The sequence below is a fragment of the Manacus vitellinus genome, unplaced genomic scaffold, assembly GCF_001715985.3.
Source record: "Manacus vitellinus isolate BGI_N305 unplaced genomic scaffold, ASM171598v3 scaffold_0_pilon, whole genome shotgun sequence".
NCBI lineage: Eukaryota > Metazoa > Chordata > Aves > Passeriformes > Pipridae > Manacus > Manacus vitellinus.
Genome location: NW_021938789.1, coordinates 6,662,945 through 6,681,837, shown reverse-complemented (window position 1 = coordinate 6,681,837; position 18,893 = coordinate 6,662,945). Strand labels below are relative to the sequence as shown.

At 40.4% G+C, this 18,893-nt stretch overlaps 2 protein-coding genes across 8 annotated transcripts in view; one reads left to right on the top strand and one right to left on the bottom strand.

The window, feature by feature from the left end:
- Nucleotides 1–3,406, top strand: part of EVC (EvC ciliary complex subunit 1) — a 48,109-nt gene extending 44,703 nt beyond the window's left edge. For all 4 annotated transcript variants that reach the window (XM_018089260.2, XM_018089282.2, XM_018089276.2 and 1 more), the window contains 3 exons: nt 65–158; nt 1,338–1,449; nt 2,457–3,406. In XM_018089260.2, coding sequence (XP_017944749.2) covers nt 65–158; nt 1,338–1,449; nt 2,457–2,538 — 288 coding nt within the window. In that variant the 3' untranslated portion in view covers nt 2,539–3,406. The remainder of the gene's footprint in view (nt 1–64; nt 159–1,337; nt 1,450–2,456) is intronic.
- Nucleotides 3,407–7,921: 4,515 nt separating this feature from the next.
- CRMP1 (collapsin response mediator protein 1) overlaps nt 7,922–18,893 on the bottom strand; it is a 47,053-nt gene continuing 36,081 nt past the window's right edge. For all 4 annotated transcript variants that reach the window (XM_018089229.1, XM_018089248.1, XM_018089233.1 and 1 more), the window contains exons 10-14: nt 16,520–16,661; nt 14,735–14,905; nt 13,327–13,506; nt 10,670–10,835; nt 7,922–8,942 (exon numbers count right to left, since the gene is read on the bottom strand). In XM_018089229.1, the coding sequence (XP_017944718.1) occupies nt 8,851–8,942; nt 10,670–10,835; nt 13,327–13,506; nt 14,735–14,905; nt 16,520–16,661 (751 nt within the window). In that variant the 3' untranslated portion in view covers nt 7,922–8,850. The remainder of the gene's footprint in view (nt 8,943–10,669; nt 10,836–13,326; nt 13,507–14,734; nt 14,906–16,519; nt 16,662–18,893) is intronic.

Below are 18,893 nucleotides of genomic sequence, written 5' to 3'. Positions count from 1 at the left end.
CATAACGTAACCCAGAACTGAACTGTGTTGTGTTAACTGACTCCTGGTTTATCCTTGAGTGCAGGAAGCAGAGCAGGACTTTGTGAGTGAGTTGGCTGTGCTGACCAGAGTTCCAGTGACTGTGAAGAAGAAGCCTTCCAAAAGGAGCAAGCCAGCAGGTTGATACAATTCTGAATTGTTTAAAAAACCCCACATAGTTGCACATATCAGTGCAGATTCTTGCAATATAACACATCAGAGTTGCAGGAGAGATTGTTCATCAGTGCCATTTCCCTAACTGGGATGTAGAAAAGCCAGTCTGTCAGGGTCACCCAGTTCACCAGCAGCACAGCCACAAAAAAGTGTCACCTTTTATCACGCCAGAGCAGCCTTTAGCCAGTAAATCACATTGTGTCCACTGAGGTGAGGCTTTGCCCTGCTCAAACCAAAATTATTTTTAATGTCATTATCATGTCCTTTAGAAACTTCTCTGTTCACCTCAATTAGTAAGTCTTAGGGAGAACAGCAGAGCTGAGTCATCCAGCTTTCATTCTCCTGTTGGAATAGAAGAATTGCCTTTCCACACACATGCTCAAAAGTAAAATCTTACTGAATCTGGAAACTTGAAATATTTATATGAATTTACTGTAGTTTTAACAAATTAGACTAATTCATTCTTCAAGAGATACTTAGGGACAAATTGTCAGAATAGCAGTTGCATTTCCTCATCCAGGTTTTGGGTGGAGTATACAAAGTGTCATCCTTTGAGCCATGCAATCTTTCTGTCATTATCAGAATTAAGCACTTGGCATTACATTTGAAAGATACAGAATGGTGAGATGGGTGCCTGGAAGGGAAAAGCAGCTCACTCACCTGCACAGTTTTGAAGTGTCTCCCCCCAGCTGGTTGTTTCTCAAGTGTGCAGAACCACGTGACTCTGGGGACACAAGTGGAAGCTTAGTTCAGGGCAATAAAAGCAGTGGATTTTTAACATCAGATTTTTCTGATTCAAATCACTCAAAATTATGAACTGGCTTTTCTTCTGGTTACTGGTAATAAAAAACCATTTTCAGTTACTTGCTGAGATAATAAATGGTAGAGCTTTCAACTCTTGCACTACATGAAAACTTACTTCAGTGTTCAGCAAGTGTGAAAGTTCAAACTCTGCTGTCTGAGAACTAACCAATGGTAAAAAAGCAGTGTGCTGGTCTGATGTAAAGTGGAGTGATTTCTTTGGAATACTAACATTATGTCTGAACTGTTCAAGGGTATTTTTTTGCTTTAGGTTAATCAAAACCAAACAAGCTCTACTATATGTGATTGTTTTTTCTTTAATCCACATGCATTTGGCAATTCAGGGGAAAAAATAAAATCCAGAAGACAGACCTTCCACTCACCTCAATCAGCAGAAAAAGATGATTCTCATGAAAATATTCAAGAGCCCCATGGACTGACTTCTGACTCATGCAGGTACAGTAGAGGCTAAAAATATGTGAAAACCAATTTATAAAAAAATACTTTTTTAAATAAAAAGCTACAAAATCTACTTCATAAGCAGGTATGTCAGTCAAACGCAAAATATAATGCCTGCATTAGCTAAGCTTCCATAACAGTTCTTTCTCACATGTACTTGACCTATTTTTCCCCATGTTTTTTTAAAAGTTAGGAAATTTGTCTGTGTTTGCTTGTAGGTGCTGCTATGTATTTTATAAATAACTTTGATTATAGGTAGAGAAATGAGAAATACTGCTTCCTTTAATTACTTCTTTTTAAACCTGAGTCTCAGACAGCATAAATCAGCAGAGACAAGTGAATTCAATGGAACTAGGCTGACATGTAGCAACCAAAATATGGTCTGTGGTATTTAGGCTTTCAACTTCCACCTTTATTTCAGGGACAAAGGCAAGCGTCAGTCTTTGGCTGATGAGGGTAGCAGCTCTAACAATGATTTTCTTGATAGATGTTTCAGTTGGCTTATGCTGGGGTGCTAACTAGAGGAGAAGAAATGGCTGCAAACCTGAAAGATGCCAGCTGATTACTACGGGCAGATCAAACCAGCCAGCTGGTCGCTGGGGCTTGATATATTGAGCAGGGAAAATCCTGCTGACAGGCAAAGCAAACAGTTGGTTCTCAGGAGCCACAGGCCTTTGGGGAAAAGTATTTATCCCCTGAGTGACCTCAGCCTGGGACTGACTTCAGGAGATGGCTCCTTTCCCCGATGGCATCAACCCTTTTCACACACTCCTTTCCCACAGCCAACAAGGGATACGTGTGTAGGGAACAGGGACCCAACAAAGGAACGTTTATCTTTCTGCTTTTTGCTTTGGCACCTCAACAGAGGCAGCTGAAGCCAGTGAGTGCAGAAGTTATATGGCAAGTGCCTTTCTTTTATCAAAATTAATTTAGTTTAAGAAAGAATTACAGCATTTTAAAACTGTCTAAGATTTTGTTTTATTTTTCTTGTTTATGTCTTTCAGAGAGATGTTACAGAGTCCACATGAAGGGGAGACTGAACCAAGGAAAAACTCAAATATGTTAAAAAAAAAAGGCAGCAAGTAGTAAAAGCCTTTATATGAGCTGTCTGAACACAGTGTACCAAAGCATTCTTCTGGGGAATCTCAGCAGCTATAGATACTTACTGAGCTGCTTTGCTGAGGAACAACGAAGAAAATCAATAACTGATAAATCTTTTTTAGCTACAGTCAATCCTGACCTCCTTTAGCTGTTAATACAACATTCCCTCTTCATTTTGGTAAGGGGGAACAAGGAAGTCTTTATTATAAGCTTTTTGAGATTGCTTTGGGAGTGTGGAGGAGAGATAGTTTTAGATTTGGAATATACCTGAGGAAAGTGCACTTGTAGAACTGATGCACACTAGGCTGATTGCCCAGGTTGGTGTATCTCAGTAAGGTTTCATCTCAATAGCAATATATCATTTGCTTTTGAGCCCTAAATGTGGTAGATCAGGTCTTAATATTTTGTAATTTCTGCTTTGGCCTAACAAAACCAGATAAAAATGTAAAGAATATGTAAACAGACTTCAGATAGTATTGGTACATCAAAATATGACATTTGGTCACTCTTTTGTTACATTCTAGTGCTTCCAGGGCTATGTATGCTTTTTAATATTTGTACAAAGATTTTTATATATGTACTTCTCTTCCTTTGTCTCAGATTTCATACTATTACTTTCAGAAAAAATGAGACAAAACCAGTTTAGTCTTTCATTTTTTTATACTTCAGTTTCTAGTCTTCTTCCTGAAGTGCACCCTTTTGTTTCCAATATACTTTGTTATGCTCATTACTTCTCCTATGGGAATTCTTGTTGTGCAAAGCAGGGAGTTCTTGCTGGCTGCACAGAGAACCTGTATTGTGTAATAAATTCCCCCACTTAAGCAGACTTACAGTTTTCATGAAATGGAAGTTTTCTGCCTTTTTAAAAATAAACATGATATTTTGCTAACAAAAACGATGTCCTTTGGTGCGGGATGGACAATGCTACATCAGTTATGCATTCTGCCTCAGACAGAAGTGCTGCCACACAAATGAGTTTGCCAAAGCGAGTTAATTTTCACCCCAAACATAGTAAAAAAAAATTATTTTAAATTGTACCACTTCAAGCATTTGATTCTGGTATTTTGGTGTCTGAGCTCTGTGATCTCTCTGCCTGATCTGGACATTTTAGTTGCTGCTCATTCTGCTTTCCCTCCCCCCCCCCCCCCCACTCTGTAGAGATGGCAATAAGGAAGCTTTTACCAGTAGAGCTGATGATCCTTTAAACCACCCGGCAGAGCAGCGGCTCCCATCACAGTTTGGGGGCATCACCCCAGCGGGTCTCTAATTACCCAAGCCGGGACTCACATCACCCGAGTGGGGTCTCCCGGCTGCTCTCCTTTGGCGAGGCAGGGCTGAAATGGTTTTTTCTCTCCATTAGAAAAGAGGAAAGGTTCGGATTATTCCAAAAGCAGGGCAGCAGTGCCCTCTGCTGGGCAGCTTGCGAGGTTTCCATCCCCTCGCTGGTGGAGGTGGCGGGCAGGGAATCCCGGGAAGGAGCCAGGGAGGGTCCCAGTGCTCGGCAGGACCCCCACGAGTGCCCCCAGGCGTGGGTGTGGGCACCTCCCAGCCTTCCATCTGCCCGACTTTCCTATGATGGAGTTTTTACAGACCTTTATTCTCTTCTCCCACAGTCACATTAGCAATTTCCCAACAAAACACCTGCTTTTCTTGCCCCGTTACTGACTTCTCAGTCTCCTTTGAGTTTCTGCATGGATACACCGAGTTCCTGTTTAATGTCATGAGCAGATTTTGTGCACTTGCCATGACTCCCTGTCAGTGATGCAGATACTGAACAAGACAGAGTTTAATTGGGCCAAAAAACAAGTGTAGCAAATGCCAAACAAAAGTCACAACAGTTGCTCTGCAGTTAAGCACTGTTGAACTTCTGTGTTATGTTATAGAATCAGAATCATTTCGGTTGGAAAAATCGCTGAAGATTAAGTCCAGTCACAGCTCAAAACAGTTGCTTTACAGTGTAAATCTATAAAGCACCCTTTCTTTATTTTGTTCTGGAAAGAGTAACATGGAGCTTTGATCATACTTTACAGGCATATATCAAAAACACTTCTGCAGAAATTCAGGGGAAAATGTCATGCCTCTTTTCTCCTGTTTTTAAACATCGAGGGTAACATATCCCATAGACCCTTCTCCCAATACCCCTCACTGCCATTATTGAAATTTATCTGGAAAGTTTGGGCAAAGTTCATCACAGCCATGATGAAAAGTTATCCTAAAATCAGTTTGTTTAGATGACTGAGATTTAATTTTTTTACCAAGAGTGGATGAACAATGACTAATAGATTAGTATTAAGTGCAGAGGGAAGGAAATAAGGAACATGGTGCATTCAGACATCCCTGAATTTTTAAGGGAGGTGAAAATTCAGATGCAAGCATTGAATTCATGGACACTTCCTGAAGCGAAACAAAAAAAAAAAAAATACAAAATCCGGTGTTCTATTGAACCTGGAATGAAAATACATTTTTTTATACCAAGAGCTCCTTTGCAATTACATAGGATTAAGATACAACTTGAATTAAATCATTGCTATTCCAGACTGATATTCTAATTATGAAGTTGTCTTTTATCATGCAGATTTGCAATGTTTCTAATTTTTAATTATTTTTTTAATGCAACACCTGTTATTAATGTCAGGGTATATTTATATGAACTGATAGATATCTGAGTAGATATTTTGTACACTGAAGACTTTTCCTTGGACAAGTGTTTATGTCAAGAAGATGAAATCCTGGAAAACAATACAGCAAATTCTTCTTGCCACCTCCTTGGTGATCTATGGATCCAGCCTTCTCTTCCACATCACTTGATTGACAGATAATCCTCAGGCTGGTTGCAGAGACGTATTTTAAGTGGTCTGCAAATAGCAACACGGAAGAGTGAGTTCTACACCATTAGGGCTACATCTGGTATATAAAGGTCATAACTTGCTGCAAATTTTTAGAAGCTTGATGATTCAGAAAGCATGAAGGCTCTGCACTGCTACCAACTTTAGTGAGGTAACAGCAGCTCCCCACCCCCAAGTTCACAAACTGAACATCTCCCAGCTTGGTGCTCCTACAAGGAAGCAAACTCAAGTAGAGTTTCCTATTCCGCAGGATGCGCTTGGATCACCAGCTAATCCACATTTTCTTTACTGTTAGTTTTATTGTCTTCAGGACAGGTTAGTGATGTAGGGGCAGAGGCATTGCTATGAAATAGGCCTCCAGCTGGTAAGGGAAGCACCACTTACCTTGCTTTATTTAACTCTCCATGAGCAATGGCAGATGCCATTTCTCTGATGGTATCACAGTAACATCCACGTAGGGTGCCTGTGCTCCAAACAATTGCTGCTTGAATCACATCCAGGCAGCATTGCATGTTCAGAGCAGAGACTCTGGCACAGCACAGGATCCACAGGTTTCCTACAGGCTGCCCCTCAGCAGCCCCATGGCAGCAGTGGCCAGGCTGCAGGGGCTTATGAACCTCATGGGTACACTGGGGTATTTCTCCTTGGAGAAATCGTAGGGTAGTCACAGTGACCCGACAAGCACAGTCTTGTTCACACCAGAAGCACTGAACCATGAAATGCCTCTCAAACACCCACACATGTATTTAATCACAGACTCTTCACTGTGAAAAAATAAATGCATGTTAACAGTGGATCTTTAAGTAGCTTGTAGGCAAAGGGTTCTTTGGTTTAAGATGCTGTTAAGCATGTAGGAAAAGTGGAATCTCAACACTGGTTACACAATGATCATTTCTACCACCTCAAGCATGATGAGCCTCATACATTGAGTAGGAGTTGTATTTGGAGATGAGCAACAATTGCTACTTGCACCAAAGCATGCAAGGAAAGCACTATGGAAATTGTAACCAGCAGTTTCGAAATTTTCACACTGTCAAATTTGCTGCATCGCTTCACAAACCAGCTGTATTTCTGTTGTCAGGGTTACATCACCAAAACCATTTCTGGCTGTCAACATTCACAGCAAATGGGTTGGAATAGAACAGATAAAATGGAGACTTGACATTTCAGGACTGCCTTACCCGCTTGGCTGTAGGTTATTCCAGGGCAGGTTGTCCTCAGGCTTCTCTGCTAGTGTTATTTTACTTCCTATAAACAACCTGAACCACCAAGTAAGCAAGTTATTTTAATTCATGTCATAAAATATCTGAACCACCAAGCAGACCTGGGGATGAGAGTACTCTCCAGGCAATAGGAAACATGAATTTGAATTCTTAGCGGAAGGGATTGTTCATGAAAAGCATTATTTTCCTCTTTTTGGGAGCAATCAATTCAGGTCACTGCAGACTGAACTGCAGTGTTTCTCCACTGGTTCAGCCCAGAGCCAAAGGAAAAAGAAAAGCTGGCTGTTCAGACCAGCTCTAATGCCAGGTTTCTGACCAAGCTGATCCAAATGGAGTTTTCCAGGGTAGCGGTTCCTTTCCCAGGGAAGCCAGAGGTGATGGCATACTGGCTTCAGAATGACAGGCTTCAGGTAGGCTACTTCCCAAAACATTTATGTCCCACATGCACCTGGCTATCACCAAGTTGTCTGTGCCAACCCAAGTTACTGCTGTGTGGATGGGATGGACGGGTGCAGTTAGATAAAACCATTACAGTGGCACCACGCTGCTGCAAGACTTTTCCTGGTGCAGCTTTGCAGTGTAGACAAAGTGGCACAGGGGAAGGTGTTCTGCTGACCTCCTTAATCTCTTAGCACCCCACCTCCACTGTAGCCCACACCTCCCACAGCATCTGCAACACAATTAGACAATAAGTGACAGGAAATAAGGTTTCTTTACATAGTTTGTGAAGGAGTGTGAAAGACAAGGAGAAAAAACTTCATGCATTGTCAGAGACAGAATTAAAGTCCACTTTCCTCACCTTACCTGGAGCATGTCTTGTTCATGCCATGCCAGGACACTTGCATGGATTGTCAGCAGAGAAAACCAGTATGAAGTCAAATACAGCTTAGGTCAAACTGGAGCACTGCATACTGCTTCTGTACTACAGACAAGGTTAATGGCAATGAGTTACCACTTCATGCAAATGAAATGTAGACCTGAAGGTCTTGAGAGAAAGTTAACTGAGGCAGCTGCAATGTCACAGAATTGCAGAATCATTAAGGTTGGAAAAGACCTCTAAGACTGAGACCAACCATTAGTTAGTACAATTTTTAGTACGTACATTTACTGTGAGCTCTATTTACTTAAGACATACAGTATGCAGACATCTGTAATGATGTGTTTAACAACACTTGTGATCTAAGGAGTTTCCTTCTATGGCACGATGTCAACCTAAGAGACAACTTCTCTTGAGTTTCTCCATTCTAAATTTTCAATCACTGAGTCACAGCACTGGAAAGCAGAGGAGGACGCTTACCCATCAATTAATTTCTTTTATTTCACAAGCTTTGAATTCAGAAATTGAACCACAACTAGTAGATCTTGATACGGTAGAGTAAGTAAAAATGCATGTGATTACAAAGGAAAAAGTTTGTACAAAAAACTTTAAAAATCCGACGGCAACTTGGATTATCTGTAAGTACCAAAAATCTCATGCAGAAGGAGAGCACTACTGCCCAGGTGGAGAAATCCCTGCAGGGGTGGCAATGGCATTGGTATGTAAAAATTATGGCTCTGTCTAAAATGGAAACAAGAAGGACACAGACTTGGAATGTACCGAGTGGGAACAGACAGGTGCTACGGAGACCATTTGTCATTACGTGTCCCGATGATCTTCTGTGTCTGAGAGAAGTGCTTCTTGGGTTTATAATAAATTAAAGATTAAACAGAAGCTGCCTATACTACTCTACTGCTTACTTTCAAGATGGCCATTTTCTTCCTTCATAAGTGTTTTTGGTGGTGTTTCTCAAATACAGACATTAATCTTGGCATTGTGTCTAGTCAATTGTTGGCAACGTGTTCTAAAAGGGACTCACTCACAGAATGCAACTTGCATAAATAACTCAGTAACATGCACTAACTACTCTAATACAGCGAAAGGGTGCAAAGGAACCATCATTCAGTTACAAGACAAAGCTAAAACCTGTAGTCACTAAAGGGGCAATGGAAGCACCATGCTTTAAGGTGACTATGGCATGAAAGCACAATTGTGAGGCAAGTAGTTCCAAGCAAACACACCACACTATTATCACCTCTTCTATACAAAAAAAAAAAAAAAAAGAAAGACATTTTTGTTTTTATTTCCATTAGTACCAAATAAAACTGTGGGCTCAATAACACAGATATTGAAGGGAATGGACATTATTCCCATAATCCTTCATCCTCGTGTTTCTGTCCATCATCAGTTTTCAGCCAAGGCTGGTAATATTAGAGCGACCACCAGGAGGTGCCACGATGCGGTGGCCAGTACGACGCGGGTTGTTGTCATCAATCTGAGCTCCTGCAACAGCAGAGAATGAGGAAACAAAGCTATGAAAAGGAATAAACCGTCAGCAGTGAGATTTTACCTGGCTATGTTTCTCTCACATGACCGTGTGTTGGTTTCTCTTGAGCCGACCTCTGACTGAAATGCTAAACTGATCTTCAAGGCACATTTCTGTGCCTTAATTCCAGTTGTCTTGAATGCGAAGTGTAGGATGAAATGTTTAGGATCAGACTGATGCTCACGCTACATGGGGAATTGTATTCCACCAACCTGAAGAAGAGCCCATGACAGGCTATGGACTGGATTCCCTTTCGAGATCAGACCCTGACAGAAAGTATTATTAACTACAAAAACAAGTCCAAAACATGTACTTGCAGACTGGATTTTTCAAAACTGTGTCACCGATTTAGAGTATCTGTCCCTACTGAGCCCTTGGGTCAACAGTACAGTAAATCTGATGTTAGCAATGATAAATCCACGAGGAAAGGAGCACTGAGCTGATGTAAACTCACACCCACTTCAAACTGCATTTTAAAATGTTGAAAGGTTAAGCTTAAGGTTAAGCAAGCTTTCTGACAGGCTAAATATTGCCTGATCACACTCAGTTTCCTAAAGGCAATGTAAGACTACCATAAATGTGAGGAGTAATTTAAAATGTTATCATAGTCTCTGGTTCTGCTTAATTTCAGAAGAACACAGTAATGTGTGATTGCACCATTTGGATCAAATTTGTACCACTAGATGCCTTGGTAGTACACAGATCCAGCAGTGGACTGTAAAACCACAGCTTCAGATGCTTATGCAAATCCCACTTACTAGTTATTACTAAGATGTCAAATTTCTAAGCACTTTTTCTGCTTTATATAGCTTCATATAGACCTGTATATGTCATCCTGGCCCCAGGTGTATGGGCAAAAATATACTTCAACTCTCTAGAAAGGTTTTTAATATATTTGCTTTCCTTGGATTTTCTTCCAGAAGTTTTGTTTAGTTTCTAAGACAGGATCTGTCAGGGAGGAAAACTCCACCATTAGCTCCCACAAGGGAGAAAATCCAATGACTTTCGTAACACCAAATGGAGGCATTATTCACCACTGGGGCTGTAGACTTTTGAAAGACAAGGATTTGAAACACTTGTAATTGTCTTCAGAGGACAAGAATTATTTCCAGCAACCCCAAAGGATGATTTTCCAGTCTATTTCTTACATACCATGGAAAATGTTTTGGACACCAAGAGCAAAGAGGGTAAGAAATACTCCAATCTGCATATGAACGACTTCTGCACATGGTTTACAACCAAGGACAAGGACAGTGGAGGTTTCCATGTCTAGCAGCTTCTGGTGATGTAGCATCTCAGCTGTCTGAGACAGAAGGGTTGCACCAGACCCAAGTCCCACCAGCTGTACACACCACCAAGGGGCTTCAGTCACATCAACCAGTGACCTCAGCTAATTGCAGTGGGCCAGGTAAATAGTAATGGAAGACTGACACAGAAAAATTTCAAATTGCAAGCATCTTGAATATTTGGCTATGTGTAAAATATTCCTAGGAACGAATGCAGAAAAACGTGTATACATACATGTGTATATATGTGAGTGTGTGTGTGTATGTAAGTATATGCATGTATATGAGTATATACAATCCTTTGACATTTTATTAAAGAAGTAATTATGGTTGAAATTTATCACCAATAATCCAAACTCATGGCTTTAAAATGCTTCTCATTAGTCAGGTCGACTTACCTGATAAGCTGAAATTGGATTGATGGAGGTTTCTGATTGGTGGGGGCTGGTTTTTGGCAGGGGAGGATTTAGTTGAGGGTGCAGGAGTTGCATATTTTGGCGTAGCTGGGATTTCATACACAGGCCCATCATACATTCCTCTGGAGACTCCTTGCAGTCCTCCCACCTAGATCAAGAGGAGAGTAAAAATCCAGACACTGAATGCTCTGATAATGCTGCCAAAAGATACTCCTGCCTGCATGCAGAGAGCACTGAGCACAGAGCTATATTCTGCTATATATAGAGCAAAGCTGCAGTTTGCTTTATATATACAGGAAATTACAAATTCCTCCTTCCATTTCTATATATATATAAATTATGAGAGAGATCCTTATCAGGCTTTCTTCACAATCAGTGGGGTGAAATGGGATTCAAAAGAACAAAGGTCGACCTAAGATGTTTATTTTACGTAAGATCAATCACAATCATATTTTCTCTCTCCATTCCACTGCCAAATTACACTTGGGTTGTAACAGACTGATACCCACTATACCAACTGCAGCAATTTCTCTCCTACCTGTATTCCCTCTGCTCCTCCCCTTCAAAGATCTCAATTCTCTTCATTGAAAAGTGGTGGCAATTTTTAAATTAAATTTCAAAAGTTTCAAAAGTTTCAACTTCTTGTCATCAACTAGAAAAGCAATTGTATGCCACACTGTGGCATGGGACCCATCTTATAACATTTGTCAATAAAGTATCTGTCACTTGAATTCTGATTTCACTTCACGGTCTCCACATTTTTTCCCTTTACAGTTCTTATGAGGAATATGAGAAAAGAATCAAAACAACTTCACTGGCCTTAAAATCATAGCAATCTAGGAAATAATATTTTAATAAGAACAGTTCCAACTTTCAGAAAGAGCCTGAAGCCACTGAATTGCAGAATCCAAAGCTCATCAAAAAGATCAGAAGTCTGAGACTACAAGATTATGGTTTTCAGAGTCATTTCCCCAACAGGTTAAAAATGAAATTAAAACACTGTACAGAAAGACACTATTCACAGGGGTTTAATCCAGCTCTCACAGAAATCAATGCATTTTCCTTGTTTTTGGTGATGGGGACATCAGGCTCAGAAGAGCCACCGTCTTGCAAGCTGAGCCAAAACTAATGCTCAGAAGAAAGCAGATGCCAATCACAGCAATGAATGCATCTTCCAGGGACCCACAAAAGCACGAATTTATACTCCTATCCCTGCTCCAGGGATAAATTTATACTGCTAACCTGTGCCAGTTCCTTGGTTTGCAGTCCCTTGCTTGATATGTGTTTTCTATATTCCTCTGTCGTGCACTGACATGATCATACAGCAGCTGACACTACCACAACTGGGTTTTTCTAAATATTTCCAATGGATAAAATTTGGCAGTGGGGAAAAAAAATGCGGTCACGGATCTGCTCTCCCTTCCTCTGGGCAGGCAGCAGAGGGAGCCGTAGGAGCAAAAACAGCAGTCCCTTTCTTTGTCTCTTTGCACACCTGGCCCAAGTATCAAAAGTCTCCCAAAATCCAGGCCCACCTGCAAGACACAGGTTACTTAGCCCAGTTACCTTTGTGCAAACTCCTGCTACAAGACACTATTCTCTGATACTTGTTTTTAACGTGCTGGTTTCAGTATTCTAATGACATCATCACTAATTTATATAGCACTCCCAAGAGCTAAACCCTTGAGAGGCGAGTGTGAAGACAAGGCCTATGTCATCTACATGGATTATGTAAAAAAAAAAAAGGCAACACTGATTGGTATTCTGCAAAACTTTGGCAGGTGCATTTCCATTTTACTGGGCCTCTTCTCCTAAGAAGTGCAAACCTTTTTTCTGCAGTTTGACATAATTTGTATCATAAATGACGAAAGACAGAAACTATCAACCTGCTCATAGACTTAATTTCAGCTGCCAGTCTCACAGCCTATAATACATGCTTGGTTGAAGAAAATATGAGTTTTAGTCAATTTTTTTCATTATCTCTGCTCTCACAGCGACTTTCTTGCTCAGTGGCAAGAAGTAATTTCCAAATAACCCCAAACTAGTGCCCAACCAATTGGTTTTCAAAAGAGCAGGACAGATATAACAATTCAAAACCAGAAGTGACCCAGTCTTAATTTTGGTCACTTCCCAAGCTTTTTATTTATCAAAAGAGAAAAGTTTTCTGAGTTATGAATGCTGCTAATACCCAGCTCAGCAAATGCACTAACAATAGTTCAGAGATGCCCAAAATAATGAGTATCTCTGGCTTACATGCTTTTCTTCTCTGCAGTGTGGCAGTTCAGTATGCGATTTAAAATTCTGGTTTTGTTCTGCTTAACCCTCCTCCACAAGCAGCTTTATCTTTTCCTGAATTTTAACTGAAAGTAAATTCTATCACTATTCTACCTCCCTTCAAAAGCCTGCACAGCTGGACAGAAGGCAATTATGCCCAACTGACAATTATGTGCTCTACACACTGAAGCTCGTGGTGTTACATCAGTTCACAATTGCAGAGGAACTAGTTTTGTGGTCATTTTTTGAACAAGTCATATACAATCCATCTGAAATGGACTCATTAGCACAGTAACATTAAAAACCTACACTGCTGTGGTTTCAAGAGGGTTTGGCTACAAAGAAGATTAGGCAGTATTTGACATTACCTTATTCCTGATTTTGATGCGCTGGTAAAGATATTCAGGGAAAGGTTTGCGAGGGATGAAGCGGCCCATTCCCTTATTTACGTGCAGGTTTCCATCTTCATACACAATCTTCCCTTGGCTTATGACCACGAGTGGGGCACCATGGCACTCCATTCCTTCAAAGATGTTGTACTCAATGGCCTGAGAATGAACCAACATATTCACTGCCAGATCTCTTTCAATTAGTAATTTATAATCTGTATTTTTAGTCATAGTTTTAGATAACAGCCATTAATAAATGTATAAAATTGGTTTGTATGAAGGAAAAGTAATGCATTATGAAATCACTTTAAAGGATTTTTCTGGTCAGACTTTCCTGGATCAGACTTTTCCTTCTATTTCTCATTTTCCATCAAGGTTTTCTCTCACTTGTTTTTGAAGACTTGCCGTATTTTTCCAGAGGCTCTAGAATTATGGTACCCTTAATATGAAAATATGAAGGAAAATTGTGACTCAGCTGCTGGATATCCAGAGGACCTGGTCCAGCCATGCATCTGTTGTGACTTTCAAGTAAGTGAATTTCAAAGGGGCCAGCACACATACTTCTGTCTGAACAAGTCCAGAAAGGACCAGGAAAGCCTGAGTCTTAATGGGAATGACAGGGCAGGTGTGATTACTACTTTCTTGAAAATACAGAAAGATCCCAAGAGAGAAATAGAAACTGAATCACCTAAACTTACTTTTTAAAGGTTTCTAAGTGGTTTTTGCCTTTTTAATATAAAACATTTTACTGGATTTCCAGTAAAACTTTCGGAAGAATTCCCCAATGCAAAAGATCAAAGCACTGAGCAATAAGATAACAACTTTAAGATAGACAACATATAAGGTAAAACCAGTCACAGTCAAAATCAAAGAGACAAGCAGTCTCTAGTACTCTGCACTAAGGGCAGAGATGTATGTGGCAAAACTCTGGAATGAAACAGAAAATCTGATTCATGAAGCTGTATTATCAAAATATTTCATCATCTCTCATAGTTTAGAATACTGCTGATTTAATCATGCAATTTATAATATTAGGTACTTCTCAGGTGAACAAAAAAAATGAGCTGGTTTTAAATTTATCCTCACAGACTTATTAACCTCAGCTGCAGAGCTGCTGTTTCACACCTATTTACAGATCTGCCTAAAGCATGAAAGAAATACATAGTGCAAGGGTATATGCAGAGAGAAAAGATCCTGATCCCAATGCTTCCAATGCAGGATTTCAATACTTTCATGTCCTGAAACATTTACCCATTTCAGAATAGGAGCAGGCAGTTACTCCGCTCCTCTGTATCCCCTGCATTTGGTGTTCACATGATTTAGGATCAACAGCTGAAAAGTAACAGTGACATTTCTTTTTTCTTTCTGGTTTTCCTTTTGTCCTTACCGATTTATGGCTTTTGGCTGTTATAGTCTTCACCTTATCAGGGTCCCAAATAACAACATCAGCATCCGATCCTACAGCAATCCGGCCTTTTCTTGGATACAGATTGAAGATTTTGGCAGCATTGGTGCTGGTGACAGCTACAAACTGGCTCTCGTCCATCTTGCCCGTGGCCTAAAAACAATGTGATGTGAGCAAAACATTGTTTATGAAATGGGGATTTACTATTCAGAGTACTGAACAGTATGGGAAAGCATGTACTTTATAGATACAGTGATGTTGCATGAAACAAATTTTATCCCACAGGACTTTATATAAAGCACATTACTTGGGAGTTTCAAATAAATGAATATGTTACTCCAGGCACTGAAAAGAACAGCCAATGAAACCTTAATGCAGGTGATACCATCAAGATCCTCAGTCATCTAAGGTCTCTTTCTCTACACATTGATGCCTAAGTGTGTTCTGTTGCTAGTCCCAGTAATTTCCATTTAAATGTTTAACCAATTTTAAAACAGAGAAATGTATATGAGTATTAGGAAATGAAACAAAAGATCAAGAGTCCAACACTTCTGGGAACATTTCTTGCAAATTAGGTCCATTCTATTATTAGTATCACCAAATCTATACATCTGAGTAATACAACCCCAATTATAAAATCCTTGCCTGGAGAAATGTCACCACGAATAGAACTTTGCATGGTAGTCGCAACTGAACACAACAGCATTTTGATTTCTCAGTAGAGTATTTTGGGGTCTTCCCTGGCAATGAGCAAGGACAATGTTCTAAGGAAAAACAACAACGCCAAACTTTTTAGTATTAAATAAACACTTATTTCCTGCCTGGTAAAACATGAGATTTGCAAAATATAAGCTACTTGGTGGCGCAGGACTGAATGTTACCACCCGTAAATCCCATGTTGCAGCCCTTGCTGCAGGTTCTTCCCACTGAGGGAGTAACAAAAGAGAAGTATCACTGCCTGGCTGCACTTTGCTTGCTTCCCTGTTTTGTTCCTACATGGCAGGTACCTGAAGCTGCTTCTGTGCTTGGAATCTCAATAGCAGTCCCTGAAGAAAGTGGTTATGAAATACAGTCTGGGAGAAGTGCTCACTGGAGCACTGTAAATGCTACCACTTCCCAGTTTGCAATATGCATTTGAGCACAATGCAATGTAAGGTAATGAGTGTGTGTGTGTGAGCGTGCATGGGTGTGTATGTGGAGACAGACAATAGAGGGAGAATATCACTATACATTAGGATCCAAGGAATCATCAAAGAATTGCTGACTTATACTGGCAGTCCACTGCAAAACATGCCAGTATGAATTATGTACAATGTTCTCCTTCAAAGTATTTCATCATTTAGCCTCAGGTTCAGCTGCCATCCATTTGTAATTTCTCAAAAACGACGAGACACTTCCCAAATTCAAACAATCCATTCATCACGTTTATGTGAGGTCCACTTCAGAACCATTAGATTGCTCCAGGTACTACAACTCTCAGAAGCATCCACTCTGACACAACTGGAAAATAGAGCAGTGGAGTCTGGGAAGCCTCAGGTCTAATAAAATGCAATTGTGGTGCAGTGTCAGAAGTGAAACACAGCCCTGAGTTTAAACAAACGGAAGAGGTTTTTGAAACAAGCAATTCACCTCGCAGTAGCATTCTCTCAGGGAATTTTCAGAAATATATTAGAAAATCATTAAAGTACTGGCCAAGAGTCTCCTGGCCTTCATTATTCAGCCAACACTCCATTTTTTTTTAGTCAATAAAAGTAAGCAATTACTTACTACAGCCTTGTCCCAGACAACAGTCATCCTTTCCTCAATTCCATTGACCCCTTCAGGAATCATAGTGAAGTTGTCCTTTCCAACGGCTTTCTGGGCAGTGCTATATGGGCAATGTCCACTTCCCGTCACCTGCAGGTCCCCACTGTGGAGTTAACACACAGAAGGTTTAGATCAGGCATCACCAAGGTGACCTTGGTCTCAGACTGGCTGAGGATGGACCTTTCAAGCCTACACACCAGAGGCATAGGCTGTAAATCATGCCAGCAGCCTTTACATGTTGGCTACAGATCACTGAAGAGCAACAATGGCACTGGACATCTCCACTTTCCCCCAGGAGCACACTGAACTCCTGGATTACAGCCCCCTCTGGTTTTAGGCTGCTTATCAACAGAGATCAGGCAAAACCCCACTAACCAGGACAAAGGATTAATCCAGGATTAAGGAAATGATTGGAAGCTTGTATGAAATGTCTGCCACTCTCGAGATACATTAATTCACAACCACATTAAAAAGTAATGGCAAATTTTACAGTGCAAAGTCATGAGCATCAAGCTTATTTCTCTGTATTTCTCTCTTGCACATATATTTTTCTTGCAAACCTTACATGAATACCTTCCAAAACAGAACCATGAAAATAGAAAAGGAAATTTTTTTTGAGGTAGTCTTCTCATTAAACATCAAAAGGCATAGTGCAAGTCAAACACATGCTCTGGATTTATCTAATTTAAAGGTCTTACACAGAAAAAGGCATGGAATAAAACAAAAAAGAGCTACCATCTAATAATGCTTTTATTTATGAAGTCAGGTTTTTTCAGTCTAGAGAAAATTTTTTCAGAGAGCAGAACTGGATCACAGCTGCTCTCGGGAATAAGGAGGAAGAACATAATCAATATGCAGAATCTTGCAAAAATAGAATGACAAAAAAGAAGACAGGTTCTCCAATATCCACAGGAAATAGGTGATATTTTTAGCTCTTGATTAAACTTACAGGAGGCAAGTACATTAAAACTATGATTTCTCTTCCATCACTCCACAAGGGTGATGTCCCCAAGAGCCTGTCATCCTTTTCTCTAACTGATTATGTAAGTTCCAGCTCTAAAACATCTGAATGATTCTGGTCCACAAATTTAGATCCAAAAAGCTAACAAATAGCAAAGTGCTGAAGAAAAAAGGGTCACACTTCAGTAATTCTACTGCAATTTTCTGGGCTGCCAGCCTTAATGACTGCTGGCAGAGAAGAACCTTTAGCCTATTTTCTGGTTCTTCGCCATGCTCACACCCATTCATCCACATTTTAGAAGAAGCCAAACCCAAGAATTTAATGTTTTAGCTTTTCTTGATTATTAAAGACTGTCTGGTGTTACTCCATAGGATTAAACCAAATCCATCAGTTACACGTTCATTTATTCCAACGCAACAATAAAGTCAGAAGATTGAAATGCCATTTCTTCCTTTTTGATGATCCTCTGTCAGCAAAGCTTCCTGTGGCTTACCCTCTCTCTTTTCTGCACTCTGATGGATACAACCATGAAAACCTGAATATCACAGCCAGGCCCTGTATCACTGCCCATTTCCCTGAGGTTGTGCTGTGACTCTTACACTATGCTACTAATTCCTGCCCCTGAAAGATGAAAAGGACTTGCTTCCTCTGAACTCCGTTTTCCCTCTCCTCTGACATTTAATGACAATTAATGACATGAACTGCACTGTCCAGTCAAATCAACAGAAGATTTCTGAAGCTGAAGCATGTTGCTTGAGAGCTGCCCAACACCTCCTAGTTAACCACACGGACACTCCTGCTGTCTGGTGCACTCTACTGTCCAACAGGGGAGAAGCATCACATCAACTAAAACACTGAGAGACAAGAAGGGGTCACCACGAAATAAATGCCAGACCAGTACCTTGTCATCTTATTCCTCCCCATAAACAAAACTATCATGGCAAGTTACATCTTCCATGAGGCACCAAGATTTCACATCTCTGGTTCACATACGATGACATATCACAGCTGCAATAATGCAGCAGCCCACCATGGAAGATGAAAGGTAACTCAGGTTCATGGCCCACAGATGAAACAAGGACCAAATCCCATGAGGTAAATCCAATCTGCAAACCCCATGAGACACGCTGGGTTTTTTAGACGTTCGACTTTGCAGTGAAAAATCAATGCTTTCTGTGGAAAGGAGCACAAGCAGTATGCCGCATGCTTGCAGAGGAAGGATGTTGTAAGGATTTTTTAATGGATGTAAAATACTGGTATCCGAATGTACAGTGCAATAGAAATGTGAAATGATGTCCTTACCATCACCCTTGCATAAAATTCCCCACAAATGCAGGGCAGACAGATAAAATATACAGTTCTTTCTTTAGTTGC